The sequence below is a fragment of the Borostomias antarcticus genome (genome assembly GCF_949987555.1).
Source record: "Borostomias antarcticus genome assembly, chromosome: 15".
Taxonomy (NCBI): domain Eukaryota; kingdom Metazoa; phylum Chordata; class Actinopteri; order Stomiiformes; family Stomiidae; genus Borostomias; species Borostomias antarcticus.
Window position 1 is genome coordinate 11,575,667 of NC_140248.1, and position 22,820 is coordinate 11,598,486.

Genomic DNA, 22,820 nt, shown 5'->3' on the forward strand with positions numbered 1-22,820 from the left:
CCCTTTTCTTTTTTTAAATAATATTCTCTATTCTCTATTCAATAATCTATTTCTGTCAAAATGTTCCAATATACATTTAGGTTGCAAAATTAGGACTTTATTCGTAGGCATATTTTTGTCATTATTTTTATTAGGCCTACATGCAATCCATGTAATGACGGTGATCGGGGCACCGAGAATGCAGTTTCTCAAAATCTATTTTCGGCCGCTAAACGGTTGTTTTCATCAATCAGATTGGATGAATCGAGGGAATCTGCGCTACGATCGGATTGTTGCTGACGAATGACGACGACAATATTCTCGGCACCAACAACGATCGTAGCGCAGAGAATGTGAGCCGGAGAATAGCCAGTCTGCGCGCTGGCCTGTGCGCATGCGTGCTGGAGCAAGTGGGGAAAGGCGTGTAAAGATCATATTACAGAGGCTAAAGACCCCGTATTTGAAAACCACAACAATGCCTCGCGTTGAGGAATCTCAACTGTCGATTCATCCAATCTGATTGATGAAAACAACCGTTTAGCGGCCGAAAATAGATTTTGAGAAACTGCATTCTCGGTGCCCCGATCACCGTCATTACATGGATATACTGGCTCGCGCTGGATTTTAAATTTCTTCTACAGGCCTCCGAACTACACCAAAGTATACTCTCTCTCTCTCTTTCTCTCTCTCTCTCTCTCTCTCTCTCTCTCTCTCTGTCTCCAGTAGATTCCATTTTAGGGAGGAAATTACCACTCTTGTCAATGTATAGATATTTATCTCCTGTTATCAGAAAGTCATGAGAGGGTAACAGTAAAATTCTAAGTTATGAGGAGTTCAGCCCAGTTCACTGGTTGCTATGGGAATGGTGCTTACAGAATGGCTCCATCAATGTGGTCCTCCCCTCTGAAAACAGTAACACATCCGCGCCCTCCCAACCCAACGTTAAACAGCTTAGCTCGGTGGCACCTGCTGCTAGTTAACGTTATGACGTTTTCGCACAATACATTCATGCCTGCGGGGGGAGGCTCTCTCTGCACTATCCAAAAATTTAGTATACATCTATCCTATTATTTATTTCGATCTTCTGACCTTTAAAATCACCTTTCATTCATAAAAACCATAGACATTTCAAAAATAAACCAGGCCAGGTCCAGCCTGGCTTATGTGCGTGGCTGGCATGTTTCTGTGCAGGACTGGGTTGGGGTTGGGACAGGATCTGATTTATAAGGCAAGGGGTAAAGGTTGGAGTGAAAGGATGAACATGTGGAGGTTTGGGGTATAGTGCCATAAAGTCATCCCCACCGGGTCTTCAACCCCAGTTGGTGTGCTGGGACTACTGTACGGTGGCCGACGCGTGCAAATCACAATGGCAAATCCGGAGCACAACGTCAAGTTCAAAAAACACAACCGCAAAGTTCAAACACAACAGCAAAGTTAAAAAACACAACAACAAGTCAGAAAACATAACTGCAAGTTGGAAACACAAATGCAAGACAGAATACACAACAGCAAGAGAGAAAACACAATCGCAAATTGGAAACCACGATAGCAACTCCCCAAAACACAACGACAATAACCAGAAATTGTTTGTTGTTTGTTGTTGGATTCCATTACCCCCTTAATGATACAGACTACTACCACTTGGTGGTGTGAAGTTATTTCATCTCACACAAGCGCAGATCGTAGGTTTCACTTGGCTACTGGCACAAACGGGAAACCTGTGTATACCCCCACCTCTCCTATGTGAGAGCAGGCTATTCTCCAAAGCAGCGTAACTCTAAAAAGAGAAATCAAAAGCCCTAAGGTGTCTTCCTTCCTTTCCTACTAAATTCTAAATATATAGATAATATAAAATTACAAAAAGCATACAGAGTTTACAAATACAAAGCAGTTTATGTGTTACATTGTAGCAATAAAGAGCAATAATTGAAGAGAACAATTTTATGTAAGTCACTTACGAAAATGTAATAATAGTGTCTAAATATATACAGAATAGCAAAATACTAAAAATATACACGGAATCTTGTATAATGTGAAGTGAAATGCTATGTAATTATCACGAGGCAGTAGTCCCACACACTAAAATGAAGGAAACCAAAACCAACCTTTGATCTCCACTGCACAAGTAGAGTAGTGGTCAGAGCATTAGAAACACCACCCAGAAGACTGGGATTCAAGACCTGGTGGGGATGACTTTATGTTATCATCTGTGTAACTGCTTTAGCCACTGACGGCTACCATTAATGTTATGGAAGCTGCTCCTAGTTGTTGTGAGCTCATGAGCTAACTGGCTATCCCGCTCTTATTGGGCTGGATTAGCGTTGGAAGCATTGGAACTGATGTGTCCAGGCGACAAGACCTACTGTATCTTAAATTATCAGACATTATTTCATGTCATTTCAATTCACAGCAATTTCAGTGGCATGACTAGCGTCCGTTCTACCAGTACTGAACAGAAACAAGCCAGCCACGCACATGAGTTAGGCTGGACCTGGCCTGGTTTTTCTTAACAGTATATCGTAAGTTGTATATTGCACTGTATTTTGTTTGCACTGTTTTTTTGTATTGCATTAGCACTGCCATGTCTGTGCACTGCACTGTCCTGTCCTGCACCCATATGTCATCTGCAACAGCATATGTCTTAACCCTAGTCAAATTCCTAGTATGTGTTAACCATACGTATACAGTAGCCTACATTGCAAATAAAACAGATCTTGAGAATCTTGAATGTTAAACATGTTTTCCATTGAATGCACTTGGGTAACAGAAATGATTGTATTGTCTGATGAGCAAACATTCACATTTGAGAGAATTATTTCCATGTAGGCTACAGGTATGTTTGGAAATGAAAAACAGTGTGCAGCATAGATAAATCACCATATGGATCTAGAGAGACATCTACTAGACAATATCCTATCAGCCTGGTATTATATGCCAACATGCTCATGCAAAATATACATGCATGCCTATCTTGTATTAGGCCTAGCCTAAAATATTTTTTAAAAAGTGGATGAAAAAAGATAATGACCAAAGTGAATGCTAGCCATCACGTTTGCTTTATATTATAAGAAACACATCAGTCAATTTGTGTAATTTCCCAGACTCGGTGATTAGGCCCAATTAGCAAAGACTGTATATGTTAAAAGGTTTATTTTTTAGATAATATAAAATCTTGCCTGAACTCGACTGTAGCTACTGTAAACGTGCAGACAAGCATGCATACCAATTACCGTAAGTATAGTAGAGTAGGGCCGAACGGGCAAGATTCGGATGTTTTTCTCAGAAAACTCATAAAATGTTCTATGTCCCTCCTGACCTCGATAGGATACCATGCTACAACTGTAGAAGTCAAGACCTGTCAGATTTTTCAATATATATATGAACCCGGGTTTCTTATTTTCCATTTCCTATTAGATTTTTTCAAGCCAGCCTTTTTTGAAATACAACAAACTTCACAATTCGTGTAGGCTACATTGCTTGGCAGATTTTATTTTATTGTCTTCTAGCCTAGGCTAGCCTATTCGATGTTTTATTTTTTTCATCACATCGGATTCTGGTGGTGCTGTGAGGGGCTGAGGTAAGAGAAAAACACCATAGAATGTCACTGCGCATTGTGTAGGAGCATTTGGCATTTTTTCCCCTACATGAGAGGAGGTTCTGTACGTGGCAGAGTAAAAATCATTGCATTTCACTAACCCCTGGGTGCCTTGAACGTATTTTCACATTCCGCACACGGTGTGAAGCAAATCATTTTTTTAAAGGTAAGGTTGCTGTCTTTAGTTTAGATAGGGCTTACACGGGTTTAGCATATTGGATCTGCCTGCATGAAAGACGCTGATGTTGTGGTGGTGAAACATGTTTGGCCAGGTGGTTGTCTAAAACTAAACTGTAGCCAACATTTCGGGATTATTATTTTCTTGTAGGCTACATCGTTTCAGCTGCTGAATCAGGCCTTTTTAAAAACAAATTGAGCAAACTAGGCATAGACTTGATTCGGTTTGGGGTAGCCATACGTTGCCGATCCTATGCAATAGGCTATAGGGAAAGTTGTAGCCGCTATTTTATCACGGTGTTGGACAAAGTTTTTCTTTTCTTTTAGTAGGCCTACCAGGTTGCATTAACACATGTAGGCTATCTCGGTTTCATAGCCTATAATTTTGAGGTATCAGAACTGCCCTCTGCATTGAACCGTTATCTTACACTTTGAAGGGGACCTCTAATCGTGGAGGATTCTAGAAACGTCGCTGACGTCCGTGTGATTGTCCCGACAGACTGTCTTGGGTCTTGATCTCATCTTGTTAATCTGTAGACGTCTTTAGCCTGCACTGACAATGTGGTACGCGATTTGGTTGGTGTGTAGGCCTATTCTAAATGTATAGCCAACAGAGAAAATAATATAGCCTAAGGAGCCCAAGACTGCCATTTGTCATGTCCAATATGGCTTGTAATTGTGAACCACCCGTTGCATGAGCGTGATAACCTTTTGTTAAATCAGGCAATATGACTCTGACACCTGCTACAATGCTAACTGTATGTGTAGAATGGACTTTGACAATTCAAACGCCCAGATGACACCCCAATCAAACGACGACTTTGGTAATATTTTCCTCGTTGGTGTCAGCAGCGTAAAATACTCCGAAGATGATTTATAAGAAAAATCTGTAGTGTATAGTCTATTTGTGTAATTACATTTAAATTGTAGGGGGCAGCGATGTTGTCACTCCGCGTGAAGATGCCCGTTCCAGTGTTGACCTGTTTTATATCATCTCCCTGGGATCTATGCCAGGCTTTCCATCCTTAGAGAAAATTATGCTTTTGAACTGCATTTAGCTTTTTGTATTGACTCACTGGCATTTCTGAATGCTTTCAGTCCTGGCTACTCCTTAAAGGAGTAGTAAATGGAAATCATGTTTGGCCCTGTTTTAAGGTTACTTATGATCATATAGGCTTACAATGGTTCAGATCAAAACGTTGACAAAACTAGCACTTTTGAGAAAGTCTGATAATTGTTCTACCACCGTTTTGGTCATACAATGGATGTGGGTGGGCACCGTGAAAAATCATTAAAAAAACATGTAAACTCTCAATTTCAAAGACAAGAAACTCACAGAGGTGTTAGTTGGCGTTCTGACATATAATTCACCATAAAGTAAGAATCTAGTTAATCTGGAAAGGCTTTTTTAAATATTTAGCATATAACTATTTAGTCCCGGCTCAGTGTGTAAACTTCAGCTTGAACTGATTCCGATCTCGCGCAATGCCTTGAAGTAGTTCCGCTTCCTGAATCCCCTCTGCAGATTGATCTACACATCTACAATGGTCGCTTCAATACAAGTCAATGGATTTCATAAAATGATTAATAAAACCCTACATGATTCATACTTTGCGGCGAATTTGATGTCAGAACACCAACGGACACCAATTACCCCCTCGGTGAACTTCTTGTCTTTGAAATCGAGAGTTTAACATGTTTTTGAATGATTTTTCACGGTGCCCACCCACATCCATTGTATGACCTAAACGGTGGTAGAGCAATTATCAGACTTTCTCAAAAGTGCTAGTTTTGTCAACATTTTGATCTGAACCATTGTATATGATCATAAGTAGGCTAATCTTAAAACAGGGCTAAACATGGTTTTCCATTTACTACTCTTTTAAGTTTATTTGTGTGATTATGTAATAGCTACATAAATGCAAGATCTCAGAAAACTCCTGTATTCATCAACACAACATGCTGGAATGTGTATGTTGGAATGTGTTAAGACAAATCAGTGAGTGTGTGTACATTATAAGCCTGTATGTGTGTGCATGTAATCGTGGGGGCGGGTGTGCGCGTGTGTGCACTCCAAAACTCTGTTTAAGTTACGAGTGCCTGCTAGCCTCCTCAGATAAAGGATTGCTAGAGTCAGCTGTTTAAACAGAAACCGAGTGGAATGCCTAAACAGAGAGGACAGCCCAGGCGGTTGACAGCATCATGCTGCTGGTTGATTGATACCTAACTGCCACGTAGGGAGGCTTCTTGAGGTTCTATGGGCTGACAAAACCAGCAGCATTTATGGATGATGTTGAGTCCTAAACCAATGCTTTACAGTATTTCACAATTGGTTTACAGTGGTGATAAAAATTAAATAAAAAAAAACTCCAGAAATATGCATTAATCCAGCTGTGGGAGGATCCAGATTAAGTTCTCTGCTTTTGGTCGTCCTTCTACAGTCAGTACCATCAGTATCATTGCTAACAAAAAAATAAGCTAACTTGGCCTGCGCTGAGCTGGAACACAGAAAGCAGGCTTCACTGATGTCCTCCAGAGCTGAAAGCGGAGGCGGAATGTGCCATCGGAAAAGCTGTGAAAAACACCTCATGCTGCAATAAGGAATCTCTTACATGGAAATCACTCCTGTAAAGTCTTGATTATGAAAATGAGAGATGTCAAATTTGGAGGATGTTGGAGCTTTAAATGTTCTGTGCTGTGAGGAATTCAACTTTCAGAGGATTTGAGGCAAACTCCTGTCTCAGCATGTGCTGTGACCTGGAGTCGTTTGCTGTGTGTGTACAGTATGTGTGCATGCATGCGAGCCTCAGTCATTAATTCATATAAGTCAATATATAATAGTCATCAAAATAATAAGTCTTTTTTTTTCTTAACAGCTTACCCTCAGCTTTACATTGAGTTCAGTCACAAGGAGTTTCAAGCCATGTCTTAATTTCTTCAAAATATCTGATTGTCAAGGTGAGAGAAAGGTCAAACTACACAAAGCTTCTGGTGTAATAATAATGCAAGCCAATAATGTAATTGGTTGTGAAAACAGCATTAAAGGAGTAGTAAAGGGAAAATGCATTTTTAGCCCTGTTTTAAGGTTACTTATGATCAATGGTTCAGATCAAAACGATAAAACTAGCATTTTGGAGAAAATGAATCCTGTAGGGTTCATTCAAAGTATGAATCCTGTAGGGTTTTATTGATCATTTTATGAAATCCATTCACTTGTATTGAAGCGACCGTTGTAGATGTGTAGATCAATCCGCAGAGGGGATTCAGGAAGCGGAACTACTTACGGTAGCTATTGTTATTGTTTATGTTGCTAGGCTACCTAGTTTGCGGAAGTTTACACACGTATGTGCTGCGACTAAATAGCTCTATGCTTAATATTTAAAAAAGCCTATCCCCTAGATATCCATTGCTTGTACAAGCGATCTCACTCTGGCACGGACCGTCTTTCGGCTGTGCTCCCGACAGCAGAGCAGACCATGCTACAGATGGAGGGAGTTAGGCTCGCTGCTGTGCTGAGTAAACTTTTCCTGTTTTCACAGTCTAAAAGCGATCCTCATTCCATCCCCCCCGAAATAAATCTTAACCGCAGACTTTGGTGGAGTACCGTGGCAGGGGATGAACCCAGGACAGAGCAGGCGGGACCGGGACATCGGGGGAAGGAGAAGGGAGGGGGGCTGAACTCACAGCTCCCTATTAAGCCATTTCACATCCTCTCACTAGTTTAGAAGTGTGTTGTCAGAACCATTAGCTACCCTATAAACAAAAGTGCTCTTTTTCGAGGCGACTCCTTTTATCATGAATTAGCCCAGCCAAATCCCCTCATTCCTCAGCAATATTGATTAGGAAGTGTTAATGTCATAATATTAGGCTACGTACACACAACATGAAACCAGAAAGTGTGATTCTAACACACCGTTAGACACTGACGGTACCAGTGTGTTCAGGTGCTTTCAGCCAAACCTGACTTTGCTGCTCTTCTCCTGTCAAATCACAGTATTGATTGTTGTTCCTGGTGGATATCTGGGAACTAGGCTACCAGAAGTTGTGTTTCCTTTCCCCCTGAGGCTGAAGTGCTGTGGTAGGAGCGTCTCCCTTCAGAACACCCAGGGGATTGGAGTGTCTGCTTTATAATAGTCCTCAAGTGTTTGTTTGGGTTATTAGATCCCTTATCTCACTATAAGTGACACATTTCCCTGATATGATATTCTGCCCGAGGCCTTCCCAGCATACCAGATGATACCTGACAGTTCCGCTACCACTTTCCAGGCTTCAAAGGGCCGCGGTGATCCCAAACGAGCCGCGAGATTAAGGAAATGAGGGACTACAGCTAGTTACAGACTGGGAGTGAGTGTGAGTGTCTTTAATTATACAAACTGCAGTAAGTCACCTCTGAGGAAGGGTTAGTGGTGGATCATCATGACCAGATGGTGCACAGATAACATAGTTTATCTCACCACATTATACCTCAGACTAATTATGAAAAATGTGGTCCGTCTCCTTATCCGTGGTATTTGTCTTCCATTGAGAAGTTTTCAGGTAATAAGTGTTGTTCCATCCATTTGTACGAATTAGCATTGGATCTTTGTAAAGCCCTGTTCTGCCAGGTGCTTAATACTGTACATCCCTGGTATTAGGCTGACGCTGCTTGAAGTGAGGCAGAAATGTCTGTGTGATCTCACAATCTCGGAGAAGATGTGTCAGCTCAGTTCAGCTGCCTGGTCCCCTAACCTCTGTCCCCGCAGCCCAAGTCTTGGCTGCACTGTAACGAGGCTACCCCCTAACCTTTTAAACCCTGACCTGTGTTCCAAGAGGACCCAAGCCTGCTTAGTTACCAGACCCCCTAGGTAGGGTAGGCAAGATGGCGGTAGCGCCACCATACTTTCTGATAGGTGAGATCAGACTCCCAACCTCTGTTTGATACTTATTTAATCTCTGATCCACAACCTTCTGCGTAGTTAATGCTAACAGACAATATCTGGAGGTCATTTTTCCCGAGCCCCCCCCCCCCCCCCCCCTCAAGTTTTGGCATGCGTATTTGATGCAGATGGTAGACGGAGCAGGAGGCTCCCAGCCTCCCACCAGCCACTAACGCCACAGGAAAAGGTCTGCTGGAAGCTATGAACATTATTTTCAGCTAATGCGGTCAGTACAAGGACAGATTCATTAGTGAAAACCGTTGTAGCTCTGCTTCTAGAAGGGAACTAACCGGTATTTCCTGCATGGTGTAGACTCGAATCAGACGCAATAAAATAGCACTTTGCTAGTCCATCTACTGCAACCTTCACAGTTGAACTATTCTGTACATTATTGGAATCAGAATTATTTTTATTGCCATTGTAGTTTTTCAACATACTAGGAATTTGCTTTCGGCAATGGTGCATGACATGGTGACCACATTGAACAGGGTGCAGGGATGAGACAGGGCAGTGCAAAGAGCGAGTACGAAATGCTAGTTCAAGGTTAGGATAAGACAAAAAGCAATATACAAAATGCAGTGTTGTCAGTGTATATACAGTGATTGTGCAGAGTGTAATGTGTATGTGAGTGTGTGTGTATATAGTGTGTGCGGCTTGATACAGTATGTGGGAGTGTGGTGCGTCCTATACAGTGCATCAGGTGGTCATGTGCGGTTGGTACAGTATGAATGCCATTGAGAGACCCTGTTTTTACCATTGCAGATGCTGTAGTGGTTGGAATGAGTGTCTTACCATTGCAGGTGTTATTGATCATTGGAATGATGTTTTTTTTCCCATTTAAATGTGTTTTAGCATCACAATGAGGACTCTCCTGTCCCCCCTAACTTGGGCTCTGGTCTGCTGCTGCTGGGGAATCCAGGCTGAGATCTTCACCTCCATAAGTAGGCCAGGCCTGCATCCATACACCTTAGCTCTCTCGTAAACCATCCTGTTTGAGCTCGGAACCGTCTCCTTAGATTATGTGGTCATTTACTGGCAGTCCAATTCACATAGTTGTGTCAAACTGTTTGACATGTGAATTGGAGTACCAGTAAAACCTTATCCTCCTCCCACACACTCAAGAGCATTATTCTCCGGTTTATCTCACCCCTAGTTGCGCAAGAGCAGCTCGTATCATGTCGGTTGAAGTGATCATTGTCTTTATATTGATTTATATTCTGTTCGACGGAAAAGGTTATGTCGATTTATCACCAGTGTGGCGTAAAGCTTTTCTGCTGTCCTTCTTGGCAGCTGAATTAACCTCAGTCTGGCGTTGCCATGGAATTGTTTTCCTACATACAGCTGTATCCCAGTCCCCGCCCTCACCTCAAAGAATTCTGAGTAGTTAACCCCCCGAGTGGTTGGCTGTATAATACTATACAATCTAAGAGCAGAGACTGTGGGTTGAGACACCTCACATAACTCACCGTTATAATTTCCGTATTACACTATCAAAATCAAAGCACGTAACGTCAACATCTCTCAAGGGCTGCCTGACATGGAGGTCCTACACTAGTACATGTATATCACGGGTGGTGTTGTCTTAGTCACAAATGAGAGGTTGTGGCTACACTATGAATGATCACACCCTCTTCTGACTTGCTATTTAACTCTATCTCAGGTCAAATGACAGACCTGATCTTCACGGAGAAGGAGTTGGTCCAGTCCCTGAAGGACTACATCCGAGCAGAGGAGTCCAAACTAGCTGCTGTCAAAAGGTGAAGTCCACATCTTCCCCTCAGGGATAAATAAAGTACCTATTTTTCCGTCTTATCTGTCATACCCAACATTCTGGCACTACATTCAAGTGTTATTAAAAAGATAGTTATCGAAAAGAGCAAATCGCTCCAACCTTTTTTTGTGACAGACTGTAGACTACGCCTTGTACTGGCAAAGCTTGAATAAGGCAGATGGCAGAAAGAGATGACTAGATCTAGTTTCTGATATCACACGGTCAAGTTGAAGTGGAGATGGCGGCGAATCTCTGCAGTAGGCTAGCTGTAAGCTATCTTAAAACGGTATATACCGTTACATCCCTAGTAGCTAATGGTAATCCTGTACCTGCCTCTCAGTGTAATGTTGCTGATTATGGTGATACTGTACAGTATCAGCTTCCCTCTGTGTTTAGTTGGTTATGTTAATTTTATACCCAGATTACTTTGTGCTGTAGCTGGTGACGGTAACCCTGTATTAGTGTTGTCACGATACTGGAATTTCTAAATTCGATACGATACTTTGAAAAGTATCGATACTCGATACCATTTTCGATACCACGGGGAGAAATTGACAACATTGAGGGCATAACATTTTCGATTTTTTGACCTGCTGAAAGCAGACACTGTCTTCCTCAGCCTCGACAGCGCTCCAGACACACGGTCTATATCCAGGCCCTTGCTAATGGCTAGGTGTAGGTTGTGCCCAAAGCAGGGGACCCATGTGAAGTCCTGCTGAAATGCTTTCTTGTTATTTGAGGCATTATCAGTGGTGATGCCAGCCATATTTGACATGTCCAGCTCCCATGTTTCATGTACCATCTCCTCCAACGCCTCCCTCAAGCTGTCCCCTGTGTGCTCTGAGTGCAGCCCAACACAGCCCAAACACCAGCTCTGCATGTCCCAGGATTCTGTTATAAACTGCAGAGTTACTGCCATGAATGTGGATGTGGCCCTGCTGGTCCACAGGTCAGTGGTGCATGAAAAGAAGGGTTTTCCCCCAAGGCTCTCCATGATTTTATCTTTTGTTTCATTGTATAGGGCGGGGATTTCAGTGTACATGAAATGATTCCGTGAAGGAAGGGCATACTTGTTATTTAACTGTCCAAGAAGTTGTCTGAACCCAGGTTTCTCAACAGTATACACGGGGACCTGATCCATGCATATGTACTCTGCTACAGCCCTGTTCAGTTTCTTGGCTTCATTTGATTTTGCATCATACTTTCTTTGTTGTTCAAATACAGCTAGTAGGGTAGGCTGTGTGTGTGTCGCTTTTGTTGCTGGTCGATTCTCCTCAGCTTCTCTCTGGTACTATAAGAGAAGATAAATATCACACTTTTAAAAACCTTGGTTTCTCTTTAGATCCGACCTTTAAATATAACTCAATTATCTAATATAATCTTTGAAATTAAGTAAAGTTAATAGTACTGTGTGTTAAGCATAACAGCATCTAAGTTGATTTACTGACCATTAACTCAAGATTCCGCAGGCTTGATAGCTGGTGTTGTCCTGTTAGCCCAACAGCCATTCTCGAAGCTAAGCTAACTAGCTCTAGTTTACATCCATGAGCTAGCTAGTAGTGAGCTAGCTAATTCCCCTCAGCTATTCAGACGCCACATTGACTGCTTTGGCCCATTGCTGGATAGCTTTGAGGGGGATTAGCTAGCTTAGCTTCACGTTAGCTATCTTATCTACCGCCCCCCCCCCACACACACAATGCGGCGTTTCGATAGCAAGCTCATGGATGTATTAAACTAGAGTTCATGTATTAAACTAAAGTTAATAGTTTACTGGGCCATTTTGTTTAATGTTTCAGTGATGTTGAAAGTGGAGCTGTCACCCTCTCTAAATTCTTTATAGAGATCCGCGTGTCGGTCCTTCAGGTGTTTTGCTAAATTTGTTGTGTTTGCACCTTTCGTTGGCATTACTCTGGAACAACGCTTGCATATGGGCTTCGTGGCATCTTTAGCTTTTCCTTCGTCATTTGCTTCAAACCCGAAGTACTTCCAAACAGCACTTCTGCTGTTTTCTTTATCCACGAGTCGCGGAGGCTCTGCACTTGCCATCTTCGGAGCGAGTGAGAGAATTTGTTGACAAGACAGGTCTGTGAGGGGGAGGGGGCGGGGCCATGTGTGCAAAGCAGCAGCGTGTGTGTGCCTGTGTGTGTGTGTGTGCCTGTGTGTGTGTGTGTGCCTGTGTGTGTGTGTGTGTGTGCCTGTGTGTCAACAACTCGCTGTAGGAGAGAAGACAGAGCGAGAAAGCCAGCTGGTATCGATAGTGTGGAAAATATCGATATTGCGGGAAATTAGTATTGAAACTGTTTTAAATATTCAGAATCGATATGAATCGAAAAATCGATATTTTTGACAACACTACCCTGTATCTGTCCGTCCTGTACTGTAGCTGGGCCAACAAGCTGGACGATCTGACCCGAATCTCCACCTCCGACCCAGAGGGCTTCCTGGCCCACCCCGTCAACGCCTACAAGCTGATGAAGAGACTGAACACCGAGTGGACGGAGCTGGAGAGCCTGGTGCTGCAGGACCCCTCAGATGGTACGGAGAACGTGTGTGTGTGTGTGTGTGTGTGTGTGTGTGTGTGTGTGTGTGTGTGTGTGTGTGTGTGTGTGTGTGTGCGTGTCTAAGCTCAACTATCCTTCCAAGCACCTACAAATCTGCTTTCACAAGGGCTGTCATCTTTCCAGCTTTTAATATTGGCCACATCTTGAGTGTGTGTACGTGTAAGTTTGCGTGTGTGGGGGGGGGGTTGGGGGGATGGGGGGCATATGTTTGCACAAACGTGTGTGTGCATGTGTGTGTATGAACCAACCAACAGCTGTTTAATTGCAAATTACTGGACGTCGGCCCATGTAATCATTCTGATCTAAGTCCCTGGCCTCGGCCACGTTAATATCAGTCATTGTAACTTCCTTTAACACTCACAAGCTGTTCTCTGTCACCAGGGTCAGCAGAAAGACCTGGATTTACTGTCTGTCCCATCAACATGTCTGTGCGCCAACATTAGCTGATTCAAGACCATGAATCACGGTTTACGTTCTATATAAATATTAGAGGCCACGCCATCACACATCTTAGCAGTGAACACACATAGACCCCTTTGATCTCCACTTTGGCTTTAGCACTAGACTATGCTCTTAGCCACTTGTTTAGAAAGGAGATGCACTTCTGAATTCTTGTGAGTAGTAGTGCACTGACTATCTACATAGTACTAAATGCAATTATTGTAAGTCGCTTTGGATAAAAGCGTCTGCTAAATGACTAATGCTATGTAATGAATACTTGGACTTTGAGACTGTGGGTAACACACTATTCTCTCTCTCTCTTTCTTTCTTTCTTTCTTTCTTTCTCTTTCCATCCCTCTCTCTCTTCCTTCTGTCTCTGTCTCTCTATCTCTCTCTCTATCTATCCCTCTGTTTAGGGTTCATCTCCAATATGACGGAGCACCGACAGTACTTCCCAGATGAGGAAGATGAGAAGGGGGCTGCCAAGGCTTTGATGCGTCTCCAGGACACGTACAAACTGGACTCCGAAAGTTTCTCCAAAGGCAAGCTGCCAGGTAAAGAGGCAACAGACCTGGAGTGTGTGTGTGCGCGCTTGTGTCTTTGTGGGTGTGTGCGTGTTTGTGTCCGTGTGTGTGTGTGTGTGTGTCTGTCAAGTTAAAATCCACCTACAGTACATCTGCCAGTGAGGTATCCAATCCAAAGGTGTGTTATCGCAGTGTGAGCATATCTCAACATGCCCCTTGAGTTCACCTCAAAAGAGAGGCAAGACAGAGAAAGATCTGAAGGAATGCAAGCCCCAAGACAGTCTCGATAGCCAGGACAGATGCTGTGGCCACACTCTATGTATATCTTTTATGGTAAGTCTGCATCCTGGTATTTCACCAGCTATGTTTAGGACCAACGCCGAGGCGGAGGCTTCTCACTGACGACAGTGAGCTCTGAGATGGAAATCTCTAGAAATCTTTAGATTGGGTTAGAGTGGTGCACTATAGACCCGAGTCAAATATCAGGCCTGCTGCAATATACCACCAAGTGCTAGAGTACTGTGTTGCTTATAATTCACACTTTCACAAAATCACACCCAGGTGGTGAAGTAAGCGGTTTATGAGCAATCTTCACTGCACTCTGCTAGTGTGCATATTGGCTACTCCTGATTGGTCTAAATTGTCATGCTACGAACGGACGGACATACACACACACAGACGGACACACGTTGCATATAGAAGCGGAAAAAAAAAAAAAAGCGGAAAAAAGTGAACTATCCCTTTAAGCGTGTCACGGCGTGTCCTCAGGGATGCACTCGGACGCCCTGCTGACAGTGGACGACTGCTACGACATGGGCCGGACGGCGTACAACGAGGCGGACTACTACCACGCCGTGCTATGGATGCAGCAGGCGCTCCGTCAGCTGGACGCCGGCGAGGACGCGGTAATGTCCAAGGCCGAGGTGCTGGACTACCTCAGCTACTCCGTCTACCAGATGGGCGACCTGCCGCGCGCCATTGAGCTCACGCGACGCCTCGTCGTCATCGGTGAGGCGCCGCCCACACACGCACACACACGCGCATAACCCCGCCCACTCTTCCAGGACTCTCTCACTCTCTCCACTCACTCTTCTACATTCCTCCTCATCCTCATCTCTTTCTTCTTACCCTTGTATTCTCTCTCTCTGTCTCTCGTTCTCTCTGTCTCTCTCTCTCCTGCTCTCTCTCTCTCTCTCTCTCTCTGTCTCTCTCGTTCTGTCTCTCCGTCTCTCTCTCCCTCTTTCTCTCTCTGCTGTGGGAGTAGTAAGAGAGCGGTCAGGTTTCTAGCTGCTGTTTTAGACCTGGCATCCGTCAAGGATGTTATTGTCTATTGAAGACGGCAATTATGGCGACTTGTGGTGAATTTGTTTGACTGTGAGGTTAAATTGACCCTGATCTTTTGACAGCTCAGGAGAAAGTATAAAATACTGTCACATTTATGATAACCAAGCGAAAAACCACAAACAACTGGTATAGTGGTATTTTGCCTTCCCCTTCTGGACCCACTTCTCTGTGTTGTGAAAGGATGCCATGGACCCTTCTCACCGTTCATAGCCTAGGATTCAACAAAAGGAAATGCTTCCCCAGGGAGTTGGCCTGTGGTGTGGTGTTGTGGTTGAGGTTCCTGCAGTCCAGCAGGTTACCAATGACTGTCTGAAACACTGCTTTGAATAATGAATAATTCCCTAGCCTCGTCAGGTTTTTACTACATCCTCATTTTCTACAAAGACCACAATAAAGTATGCTCTCTCTGTCCTCCAATGGCAGAACTCCACTCCCCCTAACACTGAGAGGGCGGAACTTTTTCACGACCCTTTTTCACGACTCTTAAATGACAGAACCAGACGATTTGGCTTCGTTTCTGTAGCGTCTTCCCCCCCTCTCTGTGGGCGCTCAGTCAAAGCAGCGGCTTGTCTTGTGGTGTCGCCGTCCCAGACTCCAGCCACCAGAGGGCGGGAGGGAACCTGCGCTACTTCGAGCGCCTGCTGGCCGTCCAGCTGGAAGAGCAGAACCAGGAGACCCATCCCCCGCCCTCAGAGGAGCCCATCCAGCTGGGCACCTACGCCCGGCCCAGGGACTACCTGCCGGAGAGGGACATCTACGAGGCCCTCTGCAGGGGCGAGGGGGTCAAAATGGTGAGAGACGGGACGCCTTCACGTCACTGAAAAAAGAGAGAGTTTGACGCCGAATTCCGTACGGCGAATGTAGGTTGCGGATGTCTAACCCCCTCCCCCTCCCCGACCCTTCCTGGTCTAGACCGACGCCAGGCGGAGCCGGCTGACCTGCCGGTACCACGACGGCAACAGGAACCCTCGGCTGCTACTCAGGCCCATGAGGGAGGAGGAGGAGTGGGACAGCCCTCGCATCGTACGCTACCTGGACGCCCTGTCAGACCAGGAGATAGACAAGATCAAAGAGCTGTCCAAACCCAGGGTGAGGTGGAGCTCAACTAGGAACACTACAGTAACCTCAGATAAATATCTCTTTATCAGCAGTATATATAGTCCACCCTAGAAGTGACTTATACATATTTTTGGTCACCATAGCTTCTGTGTCCACTCATACCAGAATAAACCGTCTGAGATCCTAAGTGTACGTTGTGATGACACCGCGTTGATAAAGATGCAGACACACGGTTTACCCGTTCACTGATTTACTGTGCGTCTGTGTGTATGCTTTAAGCTCGCCAGAGCCACGGTTCGAGACCCGAAAACAGGCGTCCTGACCACAGCAAACTACAGAGTATCAAAGAGGTGAGTCCAGGCGATGAATGGTGCTCTGGTGCCCCCATGTGGTCCTGCCTTGGTACTGCACGCATGGCTGCTATTAGGAGGGTGTGTGAGCAGATGGATAGTGGCGTTGTCGAGTCAAGCCTCTGATACACTAGAAGACTTTCACAATCTTAACAGATTGTGAAATGACTGCGAGTATACACTAGACGACTGGCTTCTGCTGATTTTTGTATGACAACTGAAAAACTGGGTATCGCACATTTAACGACTGGACCAATGAGTGATGAGTTTACACTACACGATTGTGTCCAGAATCTGCTCAAAAATATATATATGTTTGATATGCTCTGACTCGGATCAGGAGAAGTCTGTTCTCATCATACACTTGCCGATTTAAATCTGTACCCCTCATACACTTACAGATTTCTGTGGCAAATTGCCACTCCGACTACCCCCAACTAGTGCAGACTGCTGCTGACTAGGACAGACTCGGCAGGATTGTGAATGGTGTATAAAATGGGGCATCATATCGTGTAGTGTAACCTCAGCTTCAGGGTGGTGAGAGTATTGTGTTCTCTCGCTGCAGCGCTTGGCTGGAGGAGGAGGAGGACCCCGCCATCAAACGCATCAACCAGCGCATTGAGGACATCACAGGTCTGACTGAGAAGACTGCCGAGTTACTACAGGTATTATAGCGGAACGGGATATCAACCACACACTGTAAACACACTGACTAGTCTGTCTGACAGACCATCAACGCGGTGCTCAGAACGGTATTCCAGAAAGTGGGTTTAGTGAAAACTGTAGTTTGCTAACCCTGAGATTTTATTGAATTGAATCTCAGGGTAAGCAAACTCAGTTTTCACTAAACCCACTTTCTGGAATCCCCCCCATAACTCATAACATACAGAACATTATTTATTTATTTATCCCTTCTATCTTAACTTTCGTTGAAGGCCGTTTAACAGGACCTGGGTCTTGGTCCATGAGTTTGGTCTGACTGAGGTCGTCCGCTGACCCCGCCTGTCTGTATGTGTCTCTGCGCAGGTCGCCAACTACGGGGTCGGAGGCCAGTACGAACCACATTATGATTTCTCCAGGGTAAGCCCTCTGTGTCCAGGGCCTCCAGGTATTCCGCGGGTTGTCTCTCTGAGAAAGGAGGGGATCTAACAGAAAAGCAGGGCTTCCCCGTGTCCCCAACACATAGGGCAGGATGTATAGGATCATCGCCATCACTTGGCCTGCGTTCATCCCCAGGCTGCCCCAAACTCAAATGGAGCACTTCCCCCCTCTGGGCGAATGGCGTGTTAGCGCTGCCCGGACGGGTAATGCCAAGTCTGTCTCCATGTTTATTGGCCAAGTGATCGAGGGGTCCTCAGTTCCCTTCACCACAGAGGGGCCGGCCATCTCCCCTCAGCCCCCTGCAGTCACGTTATCTACAGTAGCCCCCCCCCCCCCCCCCCCCCCCCCCCAAAAAAAAAGCCTGCTGATACTTAGAGTACGTATGTTAGTAGCTACTTATCAGACAATTATTACATTTTATTTTACTATTAGTAATTTTAAGAAAATGGTTACAGGTCAGTTTTCTGGCATGTAGTTAAGTAGCATGCTACCTCATCTTGCTGTCACATTGCCATAGAGTAAGAGTAAAAGCAAAATGTCTCATGTGCAGTACTCTTAAACACAATCAGATGTTGATTTGATTTAGTCAATATCTTCCCTACCAGACTGCATCTTGATGCAGCTGACTTAGTGTACATAACTTTATAAGTGCGCTTCATGGCGGGAACCTGGTGCAAGTGTTGTCAGTATGAGTTAAAAGCTATAAACGTCTGTTGCAGCGTGCTTTTGACATCCCGGTGGATGGAAATAGACTTGCTACATTCCTGAACTACGTAAGTACATGTGTGTAGCTAGAGCTTCACTCTGTTGTTCACTGTCAAATTTTATCTTCATAGAAAGATGAGCCTGATGCTTTCAAAACATTAGGCACTGGAAATCGTGTGGCAACTTTTTTGAACTATGTAAGTATGCGTGTCCGGATGCTCCTGTGAGAGTGCAGTAGCAGCCGCTGATTGTCTTCTAGCCTGTTTGGCCTCCATTCTGAATAGCTGCTCACCTGGCAGATACTGTCCATTAGCTCTGTTTCAGTACTGGGCTTGGATTGATTGACATGACCATGTTTCACTCCCATTTCAAATACATACTGTACAAGCATAGCTTACTAATGTACTAACCTTGCTACCTATTATTAAACTATTATTGTACAGCGATGTAAAGCAAGGTTGTGAAACACTGGACATCGCCTGAGTCAGTCAATTTCAGTGCATATTATGGAACACATTGTAGGCCATAATACCATGCCAGTCTATCTTACGCCACTTTACTGTACATGGCTGGACAAAGTCTAACTTACTGTAAATGGCGAGATACAATAGAATAAGTGCTGCACGGAAAGTGGAATAGATAGTACTTATTAGGGCTGCACAATATATTGTTTCAGCATTGTCATCGCAATGTCCAATAGTCACAATCATTCTTCATCATTCAGTCATCTGGTGAAAATTCCTGTATTTTTTCATATCGCAATATATATCAAATATTTCAATGTCATTTTTTTCCCAATATTGTGCAGCCCTAGTACTTATGGTTTAGTATTTGATAAACAGTAGTGCAGTGACACATAGTGAATTGTTAATTGTTCATAATCTTCTTTTCCCTGTAGGCGTCATCTATCGAGCTGTATGGCTGCAATGCTGTCATGGATTTTATATTGTATATTAGCGATCCCAAGGAATTATACTGTATAATATATACATCATATACCCATTAATATTGTGTTATTATTTATCATCAGCGTATTCTGTCGGTCAAGTGCCAGACCCTCACATGCTTTTCTTCTTTCCGACAGATGAGTGATGTGGAGGCGGGAGGGGCCACTGTCTTCCCTGACTTTGGAGCTGCCATCTACCCTAGAAAGGTGAGAGCACACCTGACTGACCCAGGCGTAGTTTCTGGCGGGAAGTATTCTAGATCTCTAGCTAGGAGGAGAACATCACACTGCACTAGTGAGTACATAACTCCGACACCCACCACACTACACTCTGCACACACACTGTACACTCACCACACCCCATTCTGTATATAGTACACATACTGTAATTGTGCTCTGCCCACCCACCACAATACACTCTGCAAACACACTGTACCAACACTCACCACACCCCATTCTGTATATATTATGTACACTGGAATTGTGCCTCTCCCTTTATTTTTTTCTTTATTTTTTTTTAACAGTATATCATAATTTGTACATTGCACTGCATTTTGTTGCACTGTTTTTTGGTATTTTGTATTTGCAGTTTGTTGTACTGTTTTGCACTGTCATATCTTTGCACTGTCCTGTCCTGCACCCTGTCCTGTGTCTTCTACAACAGCGTGTGCCTTAACCCTAGTCACATTCCTAGTACTGTATGTGTGAACCATGTACATGGCAATAAACAGATCTTGAGTCTGGATCTGTGGTAACTTGCTGTTACTTACTTACTTATACTACTTAAGTTTGTAATGATGTTGAAATGTTATGATGTAATGTAATGTGTATTTTAAATTGTATGGCTTAATCCATTAGCCCAGGGACTACGAGTGTAATTTAGCAGATGCTAATTCTGGTGCAATTGCCTTTTAATTGCGCACTGTCCCCGTTGAACTAAACAATAAAATGAATGACATGTAAAGTGGACTATGGGTGAGGCTTTGTAGCAGTGCTCTTCTTCGGTGAATGAAAGGTCCTGCAAAGCTGCAAAGATTTTGTGAAAGTCTTCCTAATACAGTTTTACGATATTCTAGGGAATAATAAGGGATGTCTTGTGGGTGCGTGTGTGTCTCCACAGGGAACTGCAGTCTTCTGGTACAACCTCTTCAGGAGTGGAGAGGGAGATTACAGAACCAGACACGCTGCATGTCCTGTTTTAGTGGGAAGTAAATGGGGTGAGTCCAGTCTTCCAGTGTTCAGCCTTCTCTCTGATATCTGTGAGCAGCCAGGTTATATACCAGGATGCTTTCACCAAGCCTAGGTCCACAGAATTCCACAGTGCATCCTATTTATGCCTTTTGTGAGAAGCTCAACACTTTATTAAGTGTTGTGAATATCTAAGCTAGCCTGGGCGCCCAGACTTACCGGTGCGCTCATGTTTCGTTTCTCTTGATTTCACGTTTCACTTGTCTTTCCCCGTTGTGTTGAAAGGATCCTGAGCCTGGGCATTACCAATGGGCATTGTCAATTTCACAATCAATCTACCTGTATCACATGAGATTCAACCTAACCTCCAATCAGTCAGAACATGTGACAGAAACCAGAGTGTTCAATAGGCTACTGTTGGGATGTGCATGGACCAATAGCATGCAGACAACATGGAACAATACCAGAGGGTGTTGGAGGGCAGGAGTGATTACCTACTGTGCTGGAAGATCACACATTCAGTAGGGCTTCTGTAGCTAAAAAACAAACCTTGGGACCAGGGTCATGGATGTGGGTCAAAAAGGACCAGGGTCACATTCCTGGCAAGGATGACTTTGAGGCTAAAGGTTCAGATGTACACAGTCTGACTGACTTTCTTCTCCTTGTTGCCAGTGTCCAACAAGTGGTTCCACGAGAGAGGCCAGGAGTTCAGGAGACCCTGTGGCCTGACAGAAGTGGATTGAGGTTGACCACTTAAAATACAACCACACACACCACCTAAATTGCCTTAACTTTGCAATCAACACTCCTGAAACACACACTCAGACACAAACATACACCGAAAGACACACACACACACACACACATACACACACACAAACACAGACGTTATCCACTCTGATCTTGGACTGAGCTGAGACACTGAACTCTTCAGTATTTCAATGAAAACAAAGAAACAGTATTTGGATTTGTGAATGTACAGTAGGTGTTTAACATTCAAGGGCTCACTTGTGTTATTTGTATATTGTTGTTCTTTTCTGCCAAATGTTTTTTTTTTACAAACTGACTTATGCATAACCACATACTGTACTGATAACACAACCATATCAGATCACAAAATGTTCGTCCCCATTTACCGTATTTATAGACTGTTTTAAATTATGACACTGTTTTGTAACATTGATGATGAATGTGGAGTACAATAAACAGTGTGTTTTATTAATATTTTCTGTCTCTGTCCTTCATGTCCGCTGGTCCGACTCCACTCTGAGACGCTCTAGCCTGTGAGTCTCACCCAGAATAGAAAAGGATAGAAAATCGTATCATATAATAGGATACTACATCTACAATGGGCAATGTGTAAAATAAAAGGATAACACTTCAGGAGTGTTGACCAAGTCTTCTGGATGTGTTCTATAGCTATTATAATTCCATGTGATGCACAGTAGCCTACACAAAAATACCGTTCCCATCATGTTGAAATGTGAAAGATTCCAGTTTCTCTAGAAAACAAATATATCATATCAAATATATCACAGCAAATATTTGATCAAGAAGGTTTTAATGTTTTGGAGGATGACATCTGCCTATTGGATCATATAGGATCAGCCATTTTGTTGATTTCCTACACAGTTTGGGGCAAACTATCTCCTACTGTAATTAATCTCTTCCAGGAAGCCATTCAACAAATAGCTAATATGCCGTCGGACTACAAGGTCAAGCATGTCATAACAAGACTAGTGGAGGCTATCTCTCTCAGTAATCATTTAGAGTAGGGCTGTAATAATTATGTAAAACTGTAAAACATTTTGCTAAACAATTAATTGTCTCAGAAATAATTGCGATGTACAATATAATCGATTTTTAGGGAGGGGGCAAGCCCAAGCATGCCCTCGCGGGAGGTTTCTAGGTGCCAGAAGGGTTCTTGAGCAGTGGCGTTTTTATATGTTAAAAACATACAGGGAACTACATTCTTGCTACTGGTGTGTTTAACACTTCAACAAAGGCCAATAATTTGAGTGAGTGAGTGAGTGAGTGAGTGAGTGAGTGAGTGAGTGAGTGAGTGAGTGAGTGAGTGAGTGAGTGAGTGAGTGAGTGAAGTGAGTGAGTGAGTGAGTGAGTGAGTGAGTGTGTGTGTGAGAGAGAGAGAGAGAGAGAGAGAGA

General features: G+C 43.8%; 1 protein-coding gene across 2 annotated transcripts; it reads left to right on the top strand.

The window, feature by feature from the left end:
• Positions 1-3,670: 3,670 nt before the first annotated feature.
• On the top strand, positions 3,671-21,776 carry LOC311318234 (prolyl 4-hydroxylase subunit alpha-2-like). 2 transcript variants are annotated; one of them, XM_084449503.1, is made up of 15 exons: positions 3,671-3,740; positions 9,520-9,608; positions 10,328-10,424; positions 12,822-12,973; positions 13,857-13,994; positions 14,733-14,972; positions 15,900-16,099; positions 16,221-16,397; positions 16,647-16,717; positions 17,283-17,382; positions 17,744-17,797; positions 18,655-18,720; positions 19,608-19,676; positions 20,590-20,686; positions 21,330-21,776. In XM_084449503.1, exons 2-15 carry the CDS (start codon positions 9,527-9,529, stop codon positions 21,398-21,400), a joined length of 1,614 nt encoding a protein of 537 aa, XP_084305629.1. In that variant the 5' UTR covers positions 3,671-3,740; positions 9,520-9,526; the 3' UTR covers positions 21,401-21,776. The 2 variants fall into 2 exon arrangements, with proteins under 2 accessions (XP_084305629.1, XP_084305630.1); XM_084449504.1 differs by lacking the exons at positions 19,608-19,676; positions 20,590-20,686; positions 21,330-21,776 and having other exon boundaries at positions 18,538-19,570.
• The last annotated feature ends 1,044 nt before the right edge of the window (positions 21,777-22,820 follow it).

Bases quoted from the DNA above. Each gene is read 5' to 3' on its own strand.
- LOC311318234 (XM_084449503.1), top strand. From the start codon at position 9,527: ATGAGGACTCTCCTGTCCCCCCTAACTTGGGCTCTGGTCTGCTGCTGC. The intron at 12,974-13,856 runs GTACGGAGAACG...CCCTCTGTTTAG, and splicing joins GCTGCAGGACCCCTCAGATG to GGTTCATCTCCAATATGACG. The intron at 16,718-17,282 runs GTGAGTCCAGGC...CTCTCGCTGCAG, and splicing joins AACTACAGAGTATCAAAGAG to CGCTTGGCTGGAGGAGGAGG.